The sequence below is a fragment of the Bidens hawaiensis genome, unplaced genomic scaffold (assembly GCF_021521415.1).
Source record: "Bidens hawaiensis isolate Kalapana, Puna unplaced genomic scaffold, B.hawaiensis_p1.1 tig00020455_1, whole genome shotgun sequence".
In the NCBI taxonomy this organism is placed as follows: Eukaryota; Viridiplantae; Streptophyta; class Magnoliopsida; order Asterales; family Asteraceae; genus Bidens; species Bidens hawaiensis.
This window is the reverse complement of record NW_027493126.1, coordinates 36,691-52,488: the sequence shown is the minus strand read 5'-3', so window position 1 is coordinate 52,488 and position 15,798 is coordinate 36,691. Positions and strand designations below refer to the sequence as shown.

General features: G+C 39.6%; 1 protein-coding gene across 1 annotated transcript; it reads left to right on the top strand.

Annotated features, from left to right (window-relative positions):
• Positions 1-7,747: 7,747 nt before the first annotated feature.
• Positions 7,748-8,284, top strand: LOC143560827 (transcription factor TCP20-like). The gene has a single exon (XM_077049039.1). The coding sequence runs from the start codon at positions 7,748-7,750 to the stop codon at positions 8,282-8,284; it is 537 nt and encodes a 178-aa protein (XP_076905154.1).
• Positions 8,285-15,798: the final 7,514 nt, after the last annotated feature.

Here is a 15,798-nt window from a genome sequence, read left to right as displayed (position 1 = left end):
GTTTTAAAGAAGGAAAGAGGTAGTAGGTTAGGTGAGGTTTATTTTGTAATATAGATAAATGATAGAATACAATAATTTTTAACGTACAAAAGTATCTATATTCACAAAATTTATCAATGTAATCACATCCCAACATTTCAGAATCATCAATACATACCCAATTACTTATCAATTTACTGAAAAAACTGATCTAGATCGTTAATTGATCATTTTTTTACTTTTCTTCACGAAACATGTTTTGAGCATATTATGATTTTCTTGAGCGTTTTTGTATTTTGGCTTTGAGCGTTTTGTTTTTGCCTTGAGCGTGATTCGTGTACGTTTTTGTACGTTAAAGATTTTAATATAAATATAAATACGATACAGTAATTTTAGCTTCAACAATTGCATTAGCAAAATCGTAGCTTCGACAATCAAATTTAAACTTTTGTGTAGCTAGTAACCTAGTATGTAAACAATGCAACATTTTAACAAGTAAATAAACTAACAAATCAACAATTTTAATCAAATAATTAAAATTAAAAAATAATAATAAAGTAAGAATAAAGTCAAATTTAGAAACCTGGTTGTCCACTGGTCCATGGAGAGTGGTTCGAGTGGCAGGGGATTGCCAGCGCGGTTGCTGTTGGGAGCCAGAATCATAGACGCAAGACGGTGGTGGTTGGAGGTTCTGAGTGGAGTTCGATTGTGTTCTGTTGTCTTTGGTGTAGACTGGATGCAAGTCATGCAACAACTAATAGTTCCTTAAAATATCCCAATACGACAATACCCCCATTAAAACATGTAAAAAAAGACAAAGAAGGGAATGAAACCCGGGACATCATACTCAATAACCTGTGTCTTACCAACTTGTTTAGTTTTCTTAGGGGGTTCAGTAGGGATGGACGGTTTTGTAACCAGTACCGATTTGTTACCATCGGTACCAAGTTTTTAGTTCTTGGTATACGGTAAAGGTATTTCCCAAGTTTTGCACAAAATACCGGTATCGGTTCGATACCGATACCATCCCGAGCTCATCCCTGATGTTCACCCCAAATTTTATATGAGGGATCATTTCAACTTTTCTATATAATGTTACATTACGGTTTCGGGGGTTCCTCCCTACAACGTAGATCCACCCTACCTCATATGCAAAACCAAACATTCGTTAATTTGATAGTTCTCATTTAACATACATAATATATTTCTTTGATATTGCGTTATAAGTGGTAAATTATAAGAATTTATTTGAGCTTGTTAATAAGTCGATGTTGTAATCTTTAAAATGTCTTATAATGCTTTATTTTGTTTAAGATGATAAATTAGAATAACAAATCCATGTTAGGATGGAGACAAAGATGTAAAACTATCCTCCTTCGATGTTTTGTCCCATTACTAACTAATGCCATTTCCTTTATTATTTTGTAGGTTGTTGGGGGATATTGACACATTAGGTCCTTTTTAGACCAACGTTATGGGGTGTCCTTTGGGGGATTTTTTGGGTGACATGGGTGCCAAACACCGCTGTGGGGCGCGGACGAAACAAGGGCGACGAGGGTGGGATTGTTCCAACGGCCGGCGTGGTGATTGAATTTAGATGGGCCCCCTCCCCTGCAACAGCTCTTTTTGACCGTTATATATATAAGTTAAGAAATGTAACGTACACTTGTATTATCTTGAATAATCTGATACTGGAGGACTCGGGTAGAGCAATATGTCAAAGCGAGTACGACGATGCGCCGGATCTGATGACAACACTAAACGAAGATGAGAGATTTGCTATTTTATTAAGAACACAAAAAAAGGAAACGAATTTCAGTCTTCGAGCGGATTTAGTTGAACATATTTTTAGAAACAAACAAGAAAACGGCGGCGGCGGCGACGACTACAAATAGTTGATTTTTTTATATATATGTTTTTAATTCTAATTTAGTTTGTATTCGATAATTATTGTATTTAATAAATTTGTTGGTTTATAAAATTAAAAAAATAAAAAAAAATTAAGGGCTTTGAAGCCCCCAGTGCCCATGTGGCACTAACGTGGCACTGGGGAGGAGCTTCAAAGCCCCTCACCATAGAGGATGGTCTTATTGTTAGATCTTGATTAATTTGTTTGAAGTTTTGTTGTATTTGTTAGAGGTTAGATAAAATAGGAAGTTATAAAAGATGCGATACAGTGTGTGAAGTAGATCAAGGTCATTGATCAAACTTTTTAATGGTTAATATTTAGACGGTGAGAAAATTGTTGATATTAAAAGAATAAAAGGTCAAAATGACTTAAAGGGTAAAATAAATAAATAACACACACACAAAAACAAAATATTCTAATGTTAGATTTTCTGTTTTGTTTAATACATTACCAAATTTTCAAACCAGGTAACTTATATTTTCTTAAAATGATACCATAAATGAAAAGGTTATATACGATAAGTTAGTAGCAAATGTACTATACTGGCTGAATGAATGATATAATGCTAAGTAAATAAAGATGTTTATATAAGTGATGCTTGTCATGTGTGAAATCGAACATAAAACATATGTCATAGCAATATGTCATAGCATATGAACACTTGTGTAGCACACAAAAATGATGATTATCCAATAAATACTAAACACCGAGTAATTTAGTATACAAAATTGTATTACACAAAATTGATAAGTTTCATGTATAACAATTTCTGATAAATGAAACTACATGTTACATTATATATCAATGAAGAAATATTATATACACAATTTTCAAAATATGTATAAAAAATTATTCATAATGAATATCTTATTAAAAACTTAAAGATTATCTTGTAAATCCAAAATGAAATATTTTATCATACCTGATAAGTTACAATTTTCATCCTCATGGTGGAAAGCGGAAACTTCTTACAAACTTTATAATATTCAGACATAATTACAGAAATTGTTCTTTATGTTTACCTCAAGTTTCACTCGTGGTCCTTTATCTTTTAAATTGATGTTTATTGTCCTTTATCTTTTAAAATCTTACAATTTTTGTCCTTTAGGCCTAACCCCGTTAACAAACTTCATTAAGTTGTGTCAAGTGCTGCTCACGTGGGGGGTATTACCGTAATCTTACAACTTTCACGATCTAGTTGGATTGGGTATATAATGGGGGGAAATGTAAAGGGGATCTGAAATTAAGGTAACACCCCCATGTGAGAAGCACGTGACACAACTTAACGTAGCTTTTAACGGGGTTAGGCCTAAAGGACAAAAAATGTAAGATTTTGAAGCGTAAAGGACAATAAACATCAATTTAAAAGATAAATGACCACGAGTGAAATTTGAGGTAAACATAAAGGACAATTTCTCCTGTCTAATATTCACCCCAACATGATTATAGGAACTTGCATAACCAATTTTATATTTTAAATACGAGTACACACTTTTTTTTATAGATAATCATCTACTTGGTTTCTCTTATTCCTCGTATTGTTTGCCTAATCTTGTAACCATGCACGTCTTTGGTTTTGATCATTGATCGTGATTAGATTACAAAAATAATTTATTTTTTTTATAGCAAGACGGTCATATGTTGACCACATTTTTTATTGGTCGTGCTATTTGCCAAACCTACTAACATATTAATGAATCTAGGAGGTTATACACATTGTCTGAACTTAAAAGGCCCCTTAGTGTTAAATTACGATTTAATCAACCCTCTACTTTTTTTACACTTAACATGGTTATCATTACTTGTTAGTATAATATTAACACATACATACACACACGACATGTATTAAATGGGTTGAATAAATTTTATGTATATGTTATAAAATATGAAACAGTTGTGTAAAAAAAGCGATACTTATTGAACAAATTACCAAAACTTCAAATAAGTTAGTAATGTATAACAATTTATCATAAATGAAATAACATAACACCTAAAATATAACAACTATGAAATAACATGACACATAAAATATAACAACGGATGAACGGAAGAAGATGAGATGCAAAAATTGGTCTTAAGATTAAGGTAATTTAAAGTTGATTGGGTTAAATGGTGTAATGTTGATGTATTAAACATTTAAACCTATACATTCTAGTCTTTTTTTCTGTAATTGTTAGTGACTAGTAAATTGCGAGTATGCCATGTTAATATTTGAGAAATAATAAATTTTGAAACAGCCGAAAATTCAGCCATGACATGGTCAAGCCTGCCCCGGGCATCATGACAACAGTTGACTTATTTTAAAAAGTCGGTACTTAAATATTTTTTGTTTACTGATTTTGTTACTTTAATATTTTTTTTACTGATTTCATAAACTAGTTTATTACAATTGGCATTTTAAAGTTATCAAAATTGACCACGAATTAAAATAAGTTGTGCCGCCTCCCAAAACTTGAAGTCTTGATTTTTTTGTTTAGTGAAATCTTACGTACACATTTAGTTAATAAATGTTAATTTATAGCATATTATTATTATTATTATAAAGGATAATACATATTATTATTATTATTATAAAGGATAATACACAACCTTTATAGTTAAACTTTTAAATCTACGTCATAATGTAATTGATCTTCTGATCCAATGACATGTATGTTATGGTTAAGATTTGAGATTTTTAATGTTTCAGGTTTGAAATCTGACTCAAGAGGGTTTTCCCACGATAGTGAGATTCCTCCATGATATTAGTTTTGGGCGAGTCAGACTTAGAGCGTCAAAATCATTATGGACGGTTGACATTCCGTCTAGATTAGACTCACCTGGGTATTGGTGGTAGTTTCAGTGGCGAAGCTTGAAAATACACGTCGAGGGGGTCGGACTCAATATGTATAAAAAAATTCATAGACTAGAGGGGGGCGAGCTCAAAATTTCGGTCGGAAACGGATGAATTTACACAATGTATAATAATTTTCATCTGAAAAAGGATAATTTACACAATTGAGCGAAAAAAGGAGACCAAACTCAAAAAAATTCGGGCAAAAAAGGATAAATTTACATTACCGAGCAGAAAATTGAGGAGGCCGGGCTCAAAATTTCGATCGAAAACATGTAAATTTACACTATGTATAAAAAAATTTGTCTGAAAAAAATAAGTTCACACTGCACTACCAAATAAAAAAACAGAGGGGGCCGGACCACCTCTTACCCCAGCTAAGCTACGCCAGTTTCAAATGCTAGATGTCCCTTGATTAACATTGTTTTATATTATATAGTAAAGATTTGTAATGCTTATGTATTTTTTCAGTTTTTATATAAGTCAAATTAACAATCTAAAAAAACCATTTAATTCTGATTAATTTAATAGTATATTCAAATATTGGAATATTTTTATTCTTTGAACCGATCAAAATACATGACGCCATATGTTGTGGTATACGCCCGACCACTAAAATAACCATTGCACCTTTTAATAATTAATTAATAATACAACCGCCAAAATATTATATCCGTGTGCTTATAGTCTTAACTAATCACACGTTGTCGTTTGTAGAAAGTAAAAAGTGCTATTTGTAATTTGTTCTCTGCATAATGTGTACAAACTTATTCTATAAAAAAACACATTAAACTTCACATACCATCAGATGGTATCAAATATAATCTCTATACTAATAAATAAAAATCATAGAGGAGCTATGCCATAATTCTAGAGCATGTTATCATACACAAAAGGTCTACCTCGTGTCAAGGTCGTCATCAAGAATTTACATATCTCGTCCGAGTCAAAATAAAAAGGCATGTAGGTCTTAACGAAAATTTTAATTCACTAATATATATGGATGAAACTTTTATCGACCGATTTATTATAAATATGAACCATTCTGAGCATGTAATTATCTCATAAACCATTGAAAATAACCTTATTTTTAACACAACAAACATATATATGTGATATATATATAAAAGTTTGTGCCCCTGTCGATGGTACGACTCGCACATCCTCCGAGCCGCCCCTGCCTCGTTTTATATATGCATAGAAAATCTCACATATATACATGCTTCCCCCCCAACTATTCTAAATGTCAGATGGTCTGAGTGTTGGCCTTCCTTTCAACAAGCCAGTCAAAAATTTCACTGGCGTTTCTTTCTTTACAAAAATCACTGAAGCCCTGAATATGTAAAAAAAAAAAATCTTAGGCCAAATCTGGTCTTGTTGGGTCCTTCTTTGGGCCTAAATGGTTTGCACTTTGCATTCATAAAATATTTTGGGCCTAGTGATGGACCAAAATAGTGAATCCATTTGCCCTGGTTTGCATTTATCAAGGATTTTGGGCCTAAAACTAGACCAAAGTGATAAACCCATTTGTCCAGGTTTGGATGGATCCATCCACATTAACGAACCATATTTTGATCCTTACGAACACTGTGTACCCGATTTTATTTAAGGATGGAGAAGAAATAAAATAGAAGAAAACGAAAGAAAAAATATATATTATGTTACATGGGGCTTTTTTAAGAAAGGAAAATAAATGAAATAAAGAAAAGTTATGTTCGTGAGTTTCATTAAATGAAAGAAAAGAAAACCGATGAAAGAAAAATAAGGAGAAATGGAAAGAAAACCGATGAAAGGAAAATAAGGAGAAATAAAGAGCATGATTGAAAAAAAATGTTTTCAATACAATTTGGAAAGCAATGGAAAGAAAAAAATAAAAAAAAAAGAAGGAAAGAAATGAAAATAAAAATTTCCATTTCTTTTCTCTCATTTAAGTGAGCTCAGGAGTATAACTTTAATGAAACTCACGAACATAACTTTTCTTCATTCGAAGCTGAAGACAAGGATTCAGACGATGATTAGTGCTAGAAGTAATCAACTGTTTAATTTATGTAATCTGTTTTACATATATGTAACATTTTATATTTGATTATGTATCATTTTGTTTTATTTACATAGCATTCTATTTTTTATTTTAAACATTGTATTAAAATAATATAAAAAATACAATATATTAATACAAATTTAAAAGTAATTAAATTTATATAACACTAATTGTTGAAGTAAATAATGATGTAACGGTACATACAGGTTTAATGGTATCGAAAAAATAAATGTCTGTGAAATAAGTTCGAAATATGTCTTCACAGATAATATAAAAATTCTTGGACGAGCAGACAGGCCCGGCTCTAGCCCAAGGCAACCAAGATGGTGGACTTAGGCCTCCACCCTTGAAAGGTCCCTATTCTAATATGCATCTTTCTTTTTAATTTTTACCTATTTTATTATGTCTTTCTTAATGTGTAGTGAGAGCTTTTTTATTGACATGTTGGTTTTAATTGAATATGAAGATTTATAATTTTGGCTACTGTTTAATTAATATTCTATGCTTTTCAACTTCAAATTTATATTTCTGGTTCTTTTGCAGTTATGGAATTAATACAAGGTAAATTACAAAATTATTTTTTTAATAAAAAAAGCCTAAAATTATTATCATGTTTTAGGCCTCCAATGAAGTTAAGCCGGCCCTGCGAGCAGAGGTGGACTCACGTTAAAGGTTAGGGCCCCTTAAATTTTAGGCTAAGCCTCCGATCGCCCCTCGTTAAGAAAAAAATTATGGGTCCGTCACTGACAACGCAAGAGAGTGTTTGTGTGCGGACCCTATTGGCTATTGTAGTGCATTACTCGACAAAAAAGAAAAGAAAAAAAAACAATAAAACCCGACACATCACACATGTTCAAGTTTTGCCATCAAACAATAACAACAATAATAATAATAATATCTTATTCAAACAACACAACACATTAAGTCATCAACACACCACCGTCTTTCATCACTCTCAACACCTAACTCCACCACCACCACCATCATGTCCAACGATAACACCACCACCACCTCACAAACCAAACACCTCCAACTCATACTCTCCGAACCCCAACCACCCACCACCAACAACCACCACAAACTCCCAGTCAAACGCACCTCAACCAAAGACCGCCACACCAAAGTCGACGGCCGCGGCCGCCGTGTCCGCATGCCGGCACTCTGCGCCGCCAGAGTCTTCCAGCTAACCAAAGAGCTAGGACACAAATCCGACGGCGAAACCATCCAGTGGCTCTTACACCACGCCGAACCCTCAATCATCGCCGCCACCGGCTCCGGCACCGTTCCGGCGGCAGCCGTGGCGGAAGCCGGTGCCGTACCCGCCGGAGCTCCGATCTCAGTCGGGGTTTATAACAATTGGTCGGTAATTGGTTCGAATTTGTTAGGGTTTCAAGGGTTTGAAGTACCCGGGTATCATAATAATTATCATCAGCAGCATCAGCAATGTCTTCCTGGGTTGGAATTAGGGTTGTCTCAGGATGGTCAAATTGGGGGTTTGAATCAAGATGGTTCTCGTGATTAATATTATTATTATTATTATTATTATTAGGGTTTATGTATTGTTGTGTAATGTGGCTAACTTGGTGAACAACAGTTGTAATTTGAAGTTGCTTTTAGGGTTTATCAGATACCAGTACTTTTTGCTGCTTTATGTTTCTGCAGATTGGTAAAAAGTTTTGTTTTTTAGCTTTTGGATTAATATAAAACTATGATATGATATCCATTTCTTTTGGTCTTTTTTCGTTTGAGTGTTTCACGAATCACAACTTACTGATTTGTGTTAGCCCTTTGGCTCGGTTACACGTCGAGCATTGGGATAAGCGCGTATCAATGGCATTGGTTACATGTCTGACACTAAACCCCACAAAACCCACTTTTACCCTAACATTTTATAAGACAATGCGTAGTCAAAAGTCAAAACTAAGCAAACTCAGACATTTTACGTCATGTGGCGCCTAGTCAGCTTTTGAGCATTTTGCAAAAAGTGGGTGTAGTGGGAAAATGCCCCCAAAACGTCTCTCTCTCTCTCCCCCCCCCCTCCCTCTCTCTCTCACACACACAAGACCCTCAAAATCTTGCCTTCCTGGCGTTGTGTATAAAACGCTTTGCCAAAACGCCAACGCCAAAATGCAAAAGGGGGGGGGGGGGCGTACCCCCAGCGTTTTGGAGTCACAACTTAGTGCCATTACGGATGGTCTAAACTCTAAAGATGTTTCGAAATCGTTTAAATGAAGTTTAGTTAAATTATTTGAATTTTCTAAGGTAGTGATTTTTATGACGTATGTTTTAAACCAACCCAAAAGGTAAAAACATGTTCCGACCTGAAACCATTTTTGACATGTAATCTGCTCTGATCTGATCCTCTTTGGACGCGGACCAAAATTAACTCCTTTTGAATTGACTTGTTTTGTCCTGGCCCAGACCTGAACTTGTTTTGACTTGCAAGTCGAACTCACCCGACCCGACCTATTTGTCAGGTGTACGCTAAATTCTCAATTTGTGGTTTTTAGGTTTGAATCATCAATCATGAGTAGGGTTTTGATTTTAAGCGACAAGGTTTCGGATACATGAGTTAAAGAGGTAGTATTAACGTGTCTTACAAATCAAAAGTATATTCGTGTGTAGTCAAATTGAAATTTGTATCAATGAACATGTAATTTTATTTGCTTTTGTCTGTTTGACACATGATATTGTTTTGTTGTTTGACACACATGCGATGACTCGTTATCCCTTTGCATAAATGATAAAACCAAACATGTCATGAGACTTCACAACATTCTTCTAACTAATACTTATATTATTAAATTAAATGTATTTCACATACCCACAAGTTCTGATTTAAACATGTTTAAATGCTTTGTAGCATGATGCCATCTCCGACCCTTGTTGTGGATGCACATTTTGGATAATCTTGAATGAAGAGGTAGGTCCCCGCAAAGACCAGTTGGACCCGCAAGACACACCTTGAAGAGGTACGTCTGCGCAAAGACCAACTTGATCCGCAGGACCCACCATGCTCAGAGATGAAGACCTTACACGCAGTAAGCCAGCTGTTCCCGCAGGAAAGCCTCCCTTGGTACAGTACCCTGCCTGTTCCCGCAGCTGTGGGTACAAGCCAAGAAGGAAGGCTACCCGCACTAACAGTAAGGCTACACGCATAAGGCACTAACTCTTATACTTCAGCAATGTTACCTGAAGGAATGAGCAGGGCGGGAATATTCCTGCCCTAAAGAGTCAGTCCGTACGCTTCTAGAAGATCTTTTGTACTATACCTACAAAGGTATGGACAAATAGACAAGATCTGACAAAAGCAGCCCATGAACCAATCACAGGGTGACAACTCACCGACAATAGTACGAGGAGGAGCACGCTCCAATACAAAATGTCACTATCAGCCGCTGCCTACCCACCAACTCCCATCGTGGCACGAACGTAGCCCGTGGTTGGTGGAAAAGGAATATTATATGCAGCTGGCCGTACCTGCTTGGAAACCTACCTTCGGCTATAAATACTCCAACACCTTGGAATGGTATCATTATATTATCTTCTCTAGCTATTTCTCTCTATATACACTTATATTCAGAGCAATCTAGTCTGATTCTCACGCCGGAGGGTGGTCACAAGGAGGAACCCCCCCCATCTCAGTGACGAGCTCACAGTGTCTGTTTTGCAGGTCAAGAAGAATAACCATCTTTGCTGGACCTAACCCTCGTGGGAAACATCTACTTAACCCCCAGATTATCCTTGATCTGCCGGAGTTATTTAGTGTTTCTTCATCGGCGCCATCCGTGCATTAAGCTAGAACTCATTCTTTTTCTCAGTTTTTTCAAACTTCTGGAAAGATGGTTAAGGTTACTCCGACGCCAAGGCCACCGAGTGACCAAGAAATTCCGGTAACCACAACCCCAGCTACTGGGGGAAACACCGGTGAATACACGATTTCTAAGAACACTACCCCGGTTACCCAAGCGGGGGCAAGTGCAGAAAACAATCCTCCCCTGGGATTCATTAATACCCAGTTGGAGAAACAACGGACGAGGCTTCCCCGCCAAACACTAGAACAAGTCAAAGCTTGGGCGGAAGCACGTCAGAAAGAATTCCAAGCCGAGTTGGATGAACGTTTACGTTCACTCCAACAGGCCAATGACGAATTCGGAAGCATTCGACAACAGCTCAACATGAGCAATGATTGCGAGTATGTGGATGATGAAGATTGGGAAGAATCTGACAGTGACGCAAACCCTCGTCATAAGGCGAAAGGGAAGCGTAAAGAAGACTTCCACTCGAAAAGAAATTTCGAGGAAACCTTCAAACCAAAGAACACGGGGGGAAACCCACGTGACTTTTCCAAAACTTTCAGACCAACTGTTACGAATGCGGGAACGTCCAAATTTGCAAGGGACATTGCGGAAGCAATTGCTCCAAAGAGTGTCAAACAGATGTCCAACATAGGCACTTACGATGGCATATCTGACCCCTGACGATCACTTGAACAGATTTATAGCGGGGGCAACCGTCAGTAATTGGACGGAACCCACATGGTGCTACATGTTCCAGATGACGCTCGTCGGGGCAGCCAGAGCGTGGTTTGATCGTCTACCGGTCCACCACATCTACGATTGGGCAGACTTCCAGCAAAAGTTCAGCCAGTACTTCAGTCAACAAAGAAAATATACTGTAGAGCAATGGACGATCCTCAACTGCATCCGAGAGGAAGATGAATCTTTGCTAGACTTCATCACTCGCTTCAACTCAAAGAAGCTAAGTCTGGGCACTATTAGCGAAGATCTTGTTCGCGCCGCTTTCATCCAGGGCGCTGAGTACCCAGAACTCATCCGCACGTTGACGGGTAAAGATGGCATGCCATCCACGTGGGATGCCATCATGACGGCAGCTAAACGCTTCACCGAGACGGAGAAGCAACTGGGTAGAAATCTACCCCAGAGCACAAACCTCTACACGCAGAGAACAAGAGAAAATAACGTCCGTACCACTCGACAAAATAAGAAGAGGAAGCTTGGTATTTGGCAGTCAAGGATAAACTTTGACACTTCATCCAGTTCTCGCCCTCTGTTAAGCGGAAGGGACAACACGCACTCGTCGAACCGGAATCCCAGGTGGACGCCACTCACCAAAAGCGTCACCGAGATATTTGCCACCGAGAAACTCCCATGGCCAAAGGCTCCAATAATCCGACAGCGTCATAACGCTGATCAGAGCAAATCCTGTGACTTCCACGGGACCAAAGGCCACACCACGGAAGAATGCACATCTTTGAAGGATATCGTCGAAACATTCGTCAAAGATGGGAGACTCACACACCTCGTGGCGTCAATCAAGAACGGTGGGAGGAATGGAAATCGGTACAAAGGCAATGGACGAAAGCCCGTCGACATCAGCATTCACATGGTTCATGGCAACGTCAGAGGAAGAAAACGACGAACAACAGAGCCAAGTGCGTGGAATGAAGCTGAAGTGCGCTTCCCGCGTGTGCCAGGAGGACCCAACAAAGGAGGCCCCATAGTCATCAAAAGCCAGCTGGGGCACTACATCACCTCCCGCACTCTTGCTAATAACGGCGCTTCGTCAACGGTCATGTACAGGCAGTTCTTCGACAAGTTAGACGACGAAGACAAAGAACGCCTAGAAACGGTTTACGCCTCGATGGAAGGGTTCGATGGCAGCACAAACACCCCCTTGGGTATCCTATCTTTCCCCGTCACTCTCACGGACGGGAAGTACTCCCGCACAGAAGACGTGGACTTTGTCGTAATGAGGAAGCCACACCACACATACGACATTCTCTTCGGGAGAGATGGGATGGCAAGATTTAATGCCGTGGTGTCTTCGGTCCATGGCATGATGGGATGGCCAACAGCTGAGGGTGTCGCGATGATCACGGGTATTCCCCAGGTATGCATCGCATCTGTCTCATCTAAACCTAAACCAAAGATGGCTAAACCAACCATTACCGAGCCGGAAGAATGGGCCTTCAATGGCAAGTACCCTGACCAGGCCGTTACCATTGGCCCAACGATCACTAATCCCACGCGCACCTTACTCAAACGCTTATTGCAAAAAAATGCTGACATCTTCGCGTGGACACCAGCTGACATGAATGGTGTACCCCGAAGTAAGGTGGAGCATAAGCTCAAGTGTGACCCGGCTTTTACGCCGGTCATACGAAAGCGTCGTGTAATGGGTGCGGAACAGGCTAACGCGTGTAGAACCCAAGTCAAGGAACTCCTTGACGCGTTAGTAAATATCAAACATGGGTTGCAAATCCCGTCATGGTACCGAAATCCAACAAACAATGGCGCATGTGCATAGATTTTAAAGACCTAAACAAAGCATACCCCAAGGATTGTTACCCGTTACCCGAAATTGACCTTAAGGTAGATTCGTTAGCACCGTTTCGCCTTAAATGCTTCCTTGATGCGTATAAGGGATACCATCAAATCCACATGGCCGTTGACGATCAGGACAAAACCGCATTTCGGACGCCCGATGGCACATTTTGTTACCAAATGATGCCATTCGGACTTAAGAATGCTGGGTCCACGTACCAACGCCTGATGGACAAAGAGTTCCATGCCCAAATCGGGAGGAACTTAGAAGTTTACATGGATGACTTGGTCATCAAAAGCCTTGAGCCAGAGGCGATGTTGACAGACATCGAAGAAACTTTCAGCACGCTCAGAAAAATAAACATGAAGCTCAACCCGAGCAAGTGTTCATTTGGGATGGAAGAAGGGAATTTCTTAGGAGTCATCGTTACCAAAGATGGTTTCAGAGCGAACCCTGAAAAGGTCGAAGCCATTATGAAAATGGAATCACCTACTACCATCAAATAGGCTCAGACACTGAATGGACGACTAGTCGCACTTAACCTCTTTTTGGCAAACCATGCGGATAGGTCGTTGCCATTCGTGTCAACATTGAGAAACTGCTTAAAGAAAACGCACTTCTGCTGGACACCAGAAGCGGAAGCAGCTTTTCAAGAGATTCGGTCACGCTTGATCGAACTCCCAACGCTCACGGCACCAGAAGCGGGGGAGGATTAATCCTATACCTCTCCGCCACAGATAGAGCAACCGGGGCAGTCCTGCTAGTGATGCCAATCTACTATGTTAGCCGTGTCCTAACAGACGTAGAAACCCGGTACTCTACCCTGGAAAAATTAGTCTTAGCACTTGTACAGGCTTCACGCATGCTAAGACGATATTTCCAAGGTCACCCAATCACCATTCACACCAACTTCAAACTTGCAAACGTTCTAGGCAAACCCGAGTTGTCGGGACGCCTAGCCAAATGGGCAATTGAGTTGGGGGAATACGCGATAAAGTACAAGCCAAGACCAGCCATAAAAGGCCAGGTCTTGGCCGACTTTATTGCGGAAGTCCCCGCATCGCGGGAAAAAGAGTGTCAGGAAGAGGCTCAACCCTCTCCAGCACAAGACATTAACGATGTCTGGCGACTCTACACTGATGGAGCAGCCAACAACGAAGGTTCAGGCGCAGGGTTGAAACTAATTAACCCAGCATGCCAAGAATACACTTACGCTATTCGGCTTGATTTCCCAAGTACGGACAATGAAGCGGAATACGAAGAATTCTTGGCCGGATTAAGAATTGCGCGTAAGATGGGAGTAAAAACTTTGAAGCCCACGTGGACTCCATGCTAGTAGCCAACCAGATAAACGGGACGTACACGGCCGTGAATGACATAACGGCCCTGTACCTTGCACAAGCCAAAACCCTTATGCGCGATTTTAACGATTGCAAAGTGGTGCACATCAAGCGAAGCGAAAACAAATCTGCGGATGCGTTAAGCAAGCTTGCATCGTTAGCCTTCACCCACTTGGGAAAGGACATCCGCGTTGAACTTCTTGGAGCACCATCAGTCCCGCACAAGGAAATTTGTGTCATCCAAACCGGCACGGAAACATGGATGACACCAATCATAACTTACCTTGCAGCGGGTATACTACCAGAGTCGAAGACACAGGCAAGAAAGATACGCTGTAAATCACTGAACTATCAACTCGTTGATGACATACTTTACAGGCGTAACTTTCTTGGTCCACTCCTCAGATGTGTTGACGACCAAGATGTCGACTACCTCCTAAGGGAAGTACACGAAGGCATCTGTGGAGTACACGCAGGTCCACGCGCAGTTGTAGCTAAGCTAAACACCGCGGGATACTTTTGGCCGGGGATGCACACGGATGCGCTGGCCTACATCTGAAAATGTAGGTCCTGCCAGCTTTACGCACCCAACATGTATCGCCCGAAGAACGAACTTGTTCCAGTCACTTCTTCATGGCCATTCCAAAAGTTGGCCATCGATGTGACATGCCCATTTCCCACAGCAGCAGGGAACGTTCAGTTCCTAGTGGTAGCCATTGACTACTTCACCAAGTGGATAGAAGCAAAACCCTTAGCCCAAACAACCGCAAAACATATCAAAAAATTTATTTGGGAATTTATTATTTGTCGTTTTGGACTTTCACAGAATTTGGTGAGCGATAACGGCACCAACTTTGCTGACCAGAAGCTACAAAAATTGCTGAAAGAGCTTCAAATCACTCACACCTTTACCTCAGCGGCACACCCGCAGGGTAATGGTGAGGTGGAAAGAGCAAACAAGAGCATCGTCGACGGCATAAGGAAAAGACTCTTGGAGCATAGATCCGGCTGAGTGGACGAAGTTCCATATGTCCTTTGGGCAAACAGAACGCTGAAAAAAGCAAGCACGGGCAAAACTCCGTTCAGCCTAACCTATGGCACTAAAGCCATGGTTCCAGTCGAGATTGGTCTACCCTCACCAAGAGTCATAACTCAACCAGAAGACAATGATGCGGGAAGACGGTTAGACCTTATGCTAACCGAAGAACGCAAAGACTTAGCCGCAGCGCGTGAAGAGAACTACAAGCGACAAATGCAAAAGTACTACAACACGCGGGTAAAACTCTGCAACTTCAATGTCAGAGACTACATACTGCGTAACAACGAGGCTTCGAATCAAGAGCGCCCA

What these genes read in the sequence shown, in the direction of transcription:
- LOC143560827 (XM_077049039.1), top strand. Translation starts at nt 7,748, where the DNA reads ATGTCCAACGATAACACCACCACCACCTCACAAACCAAACACCTCCAA.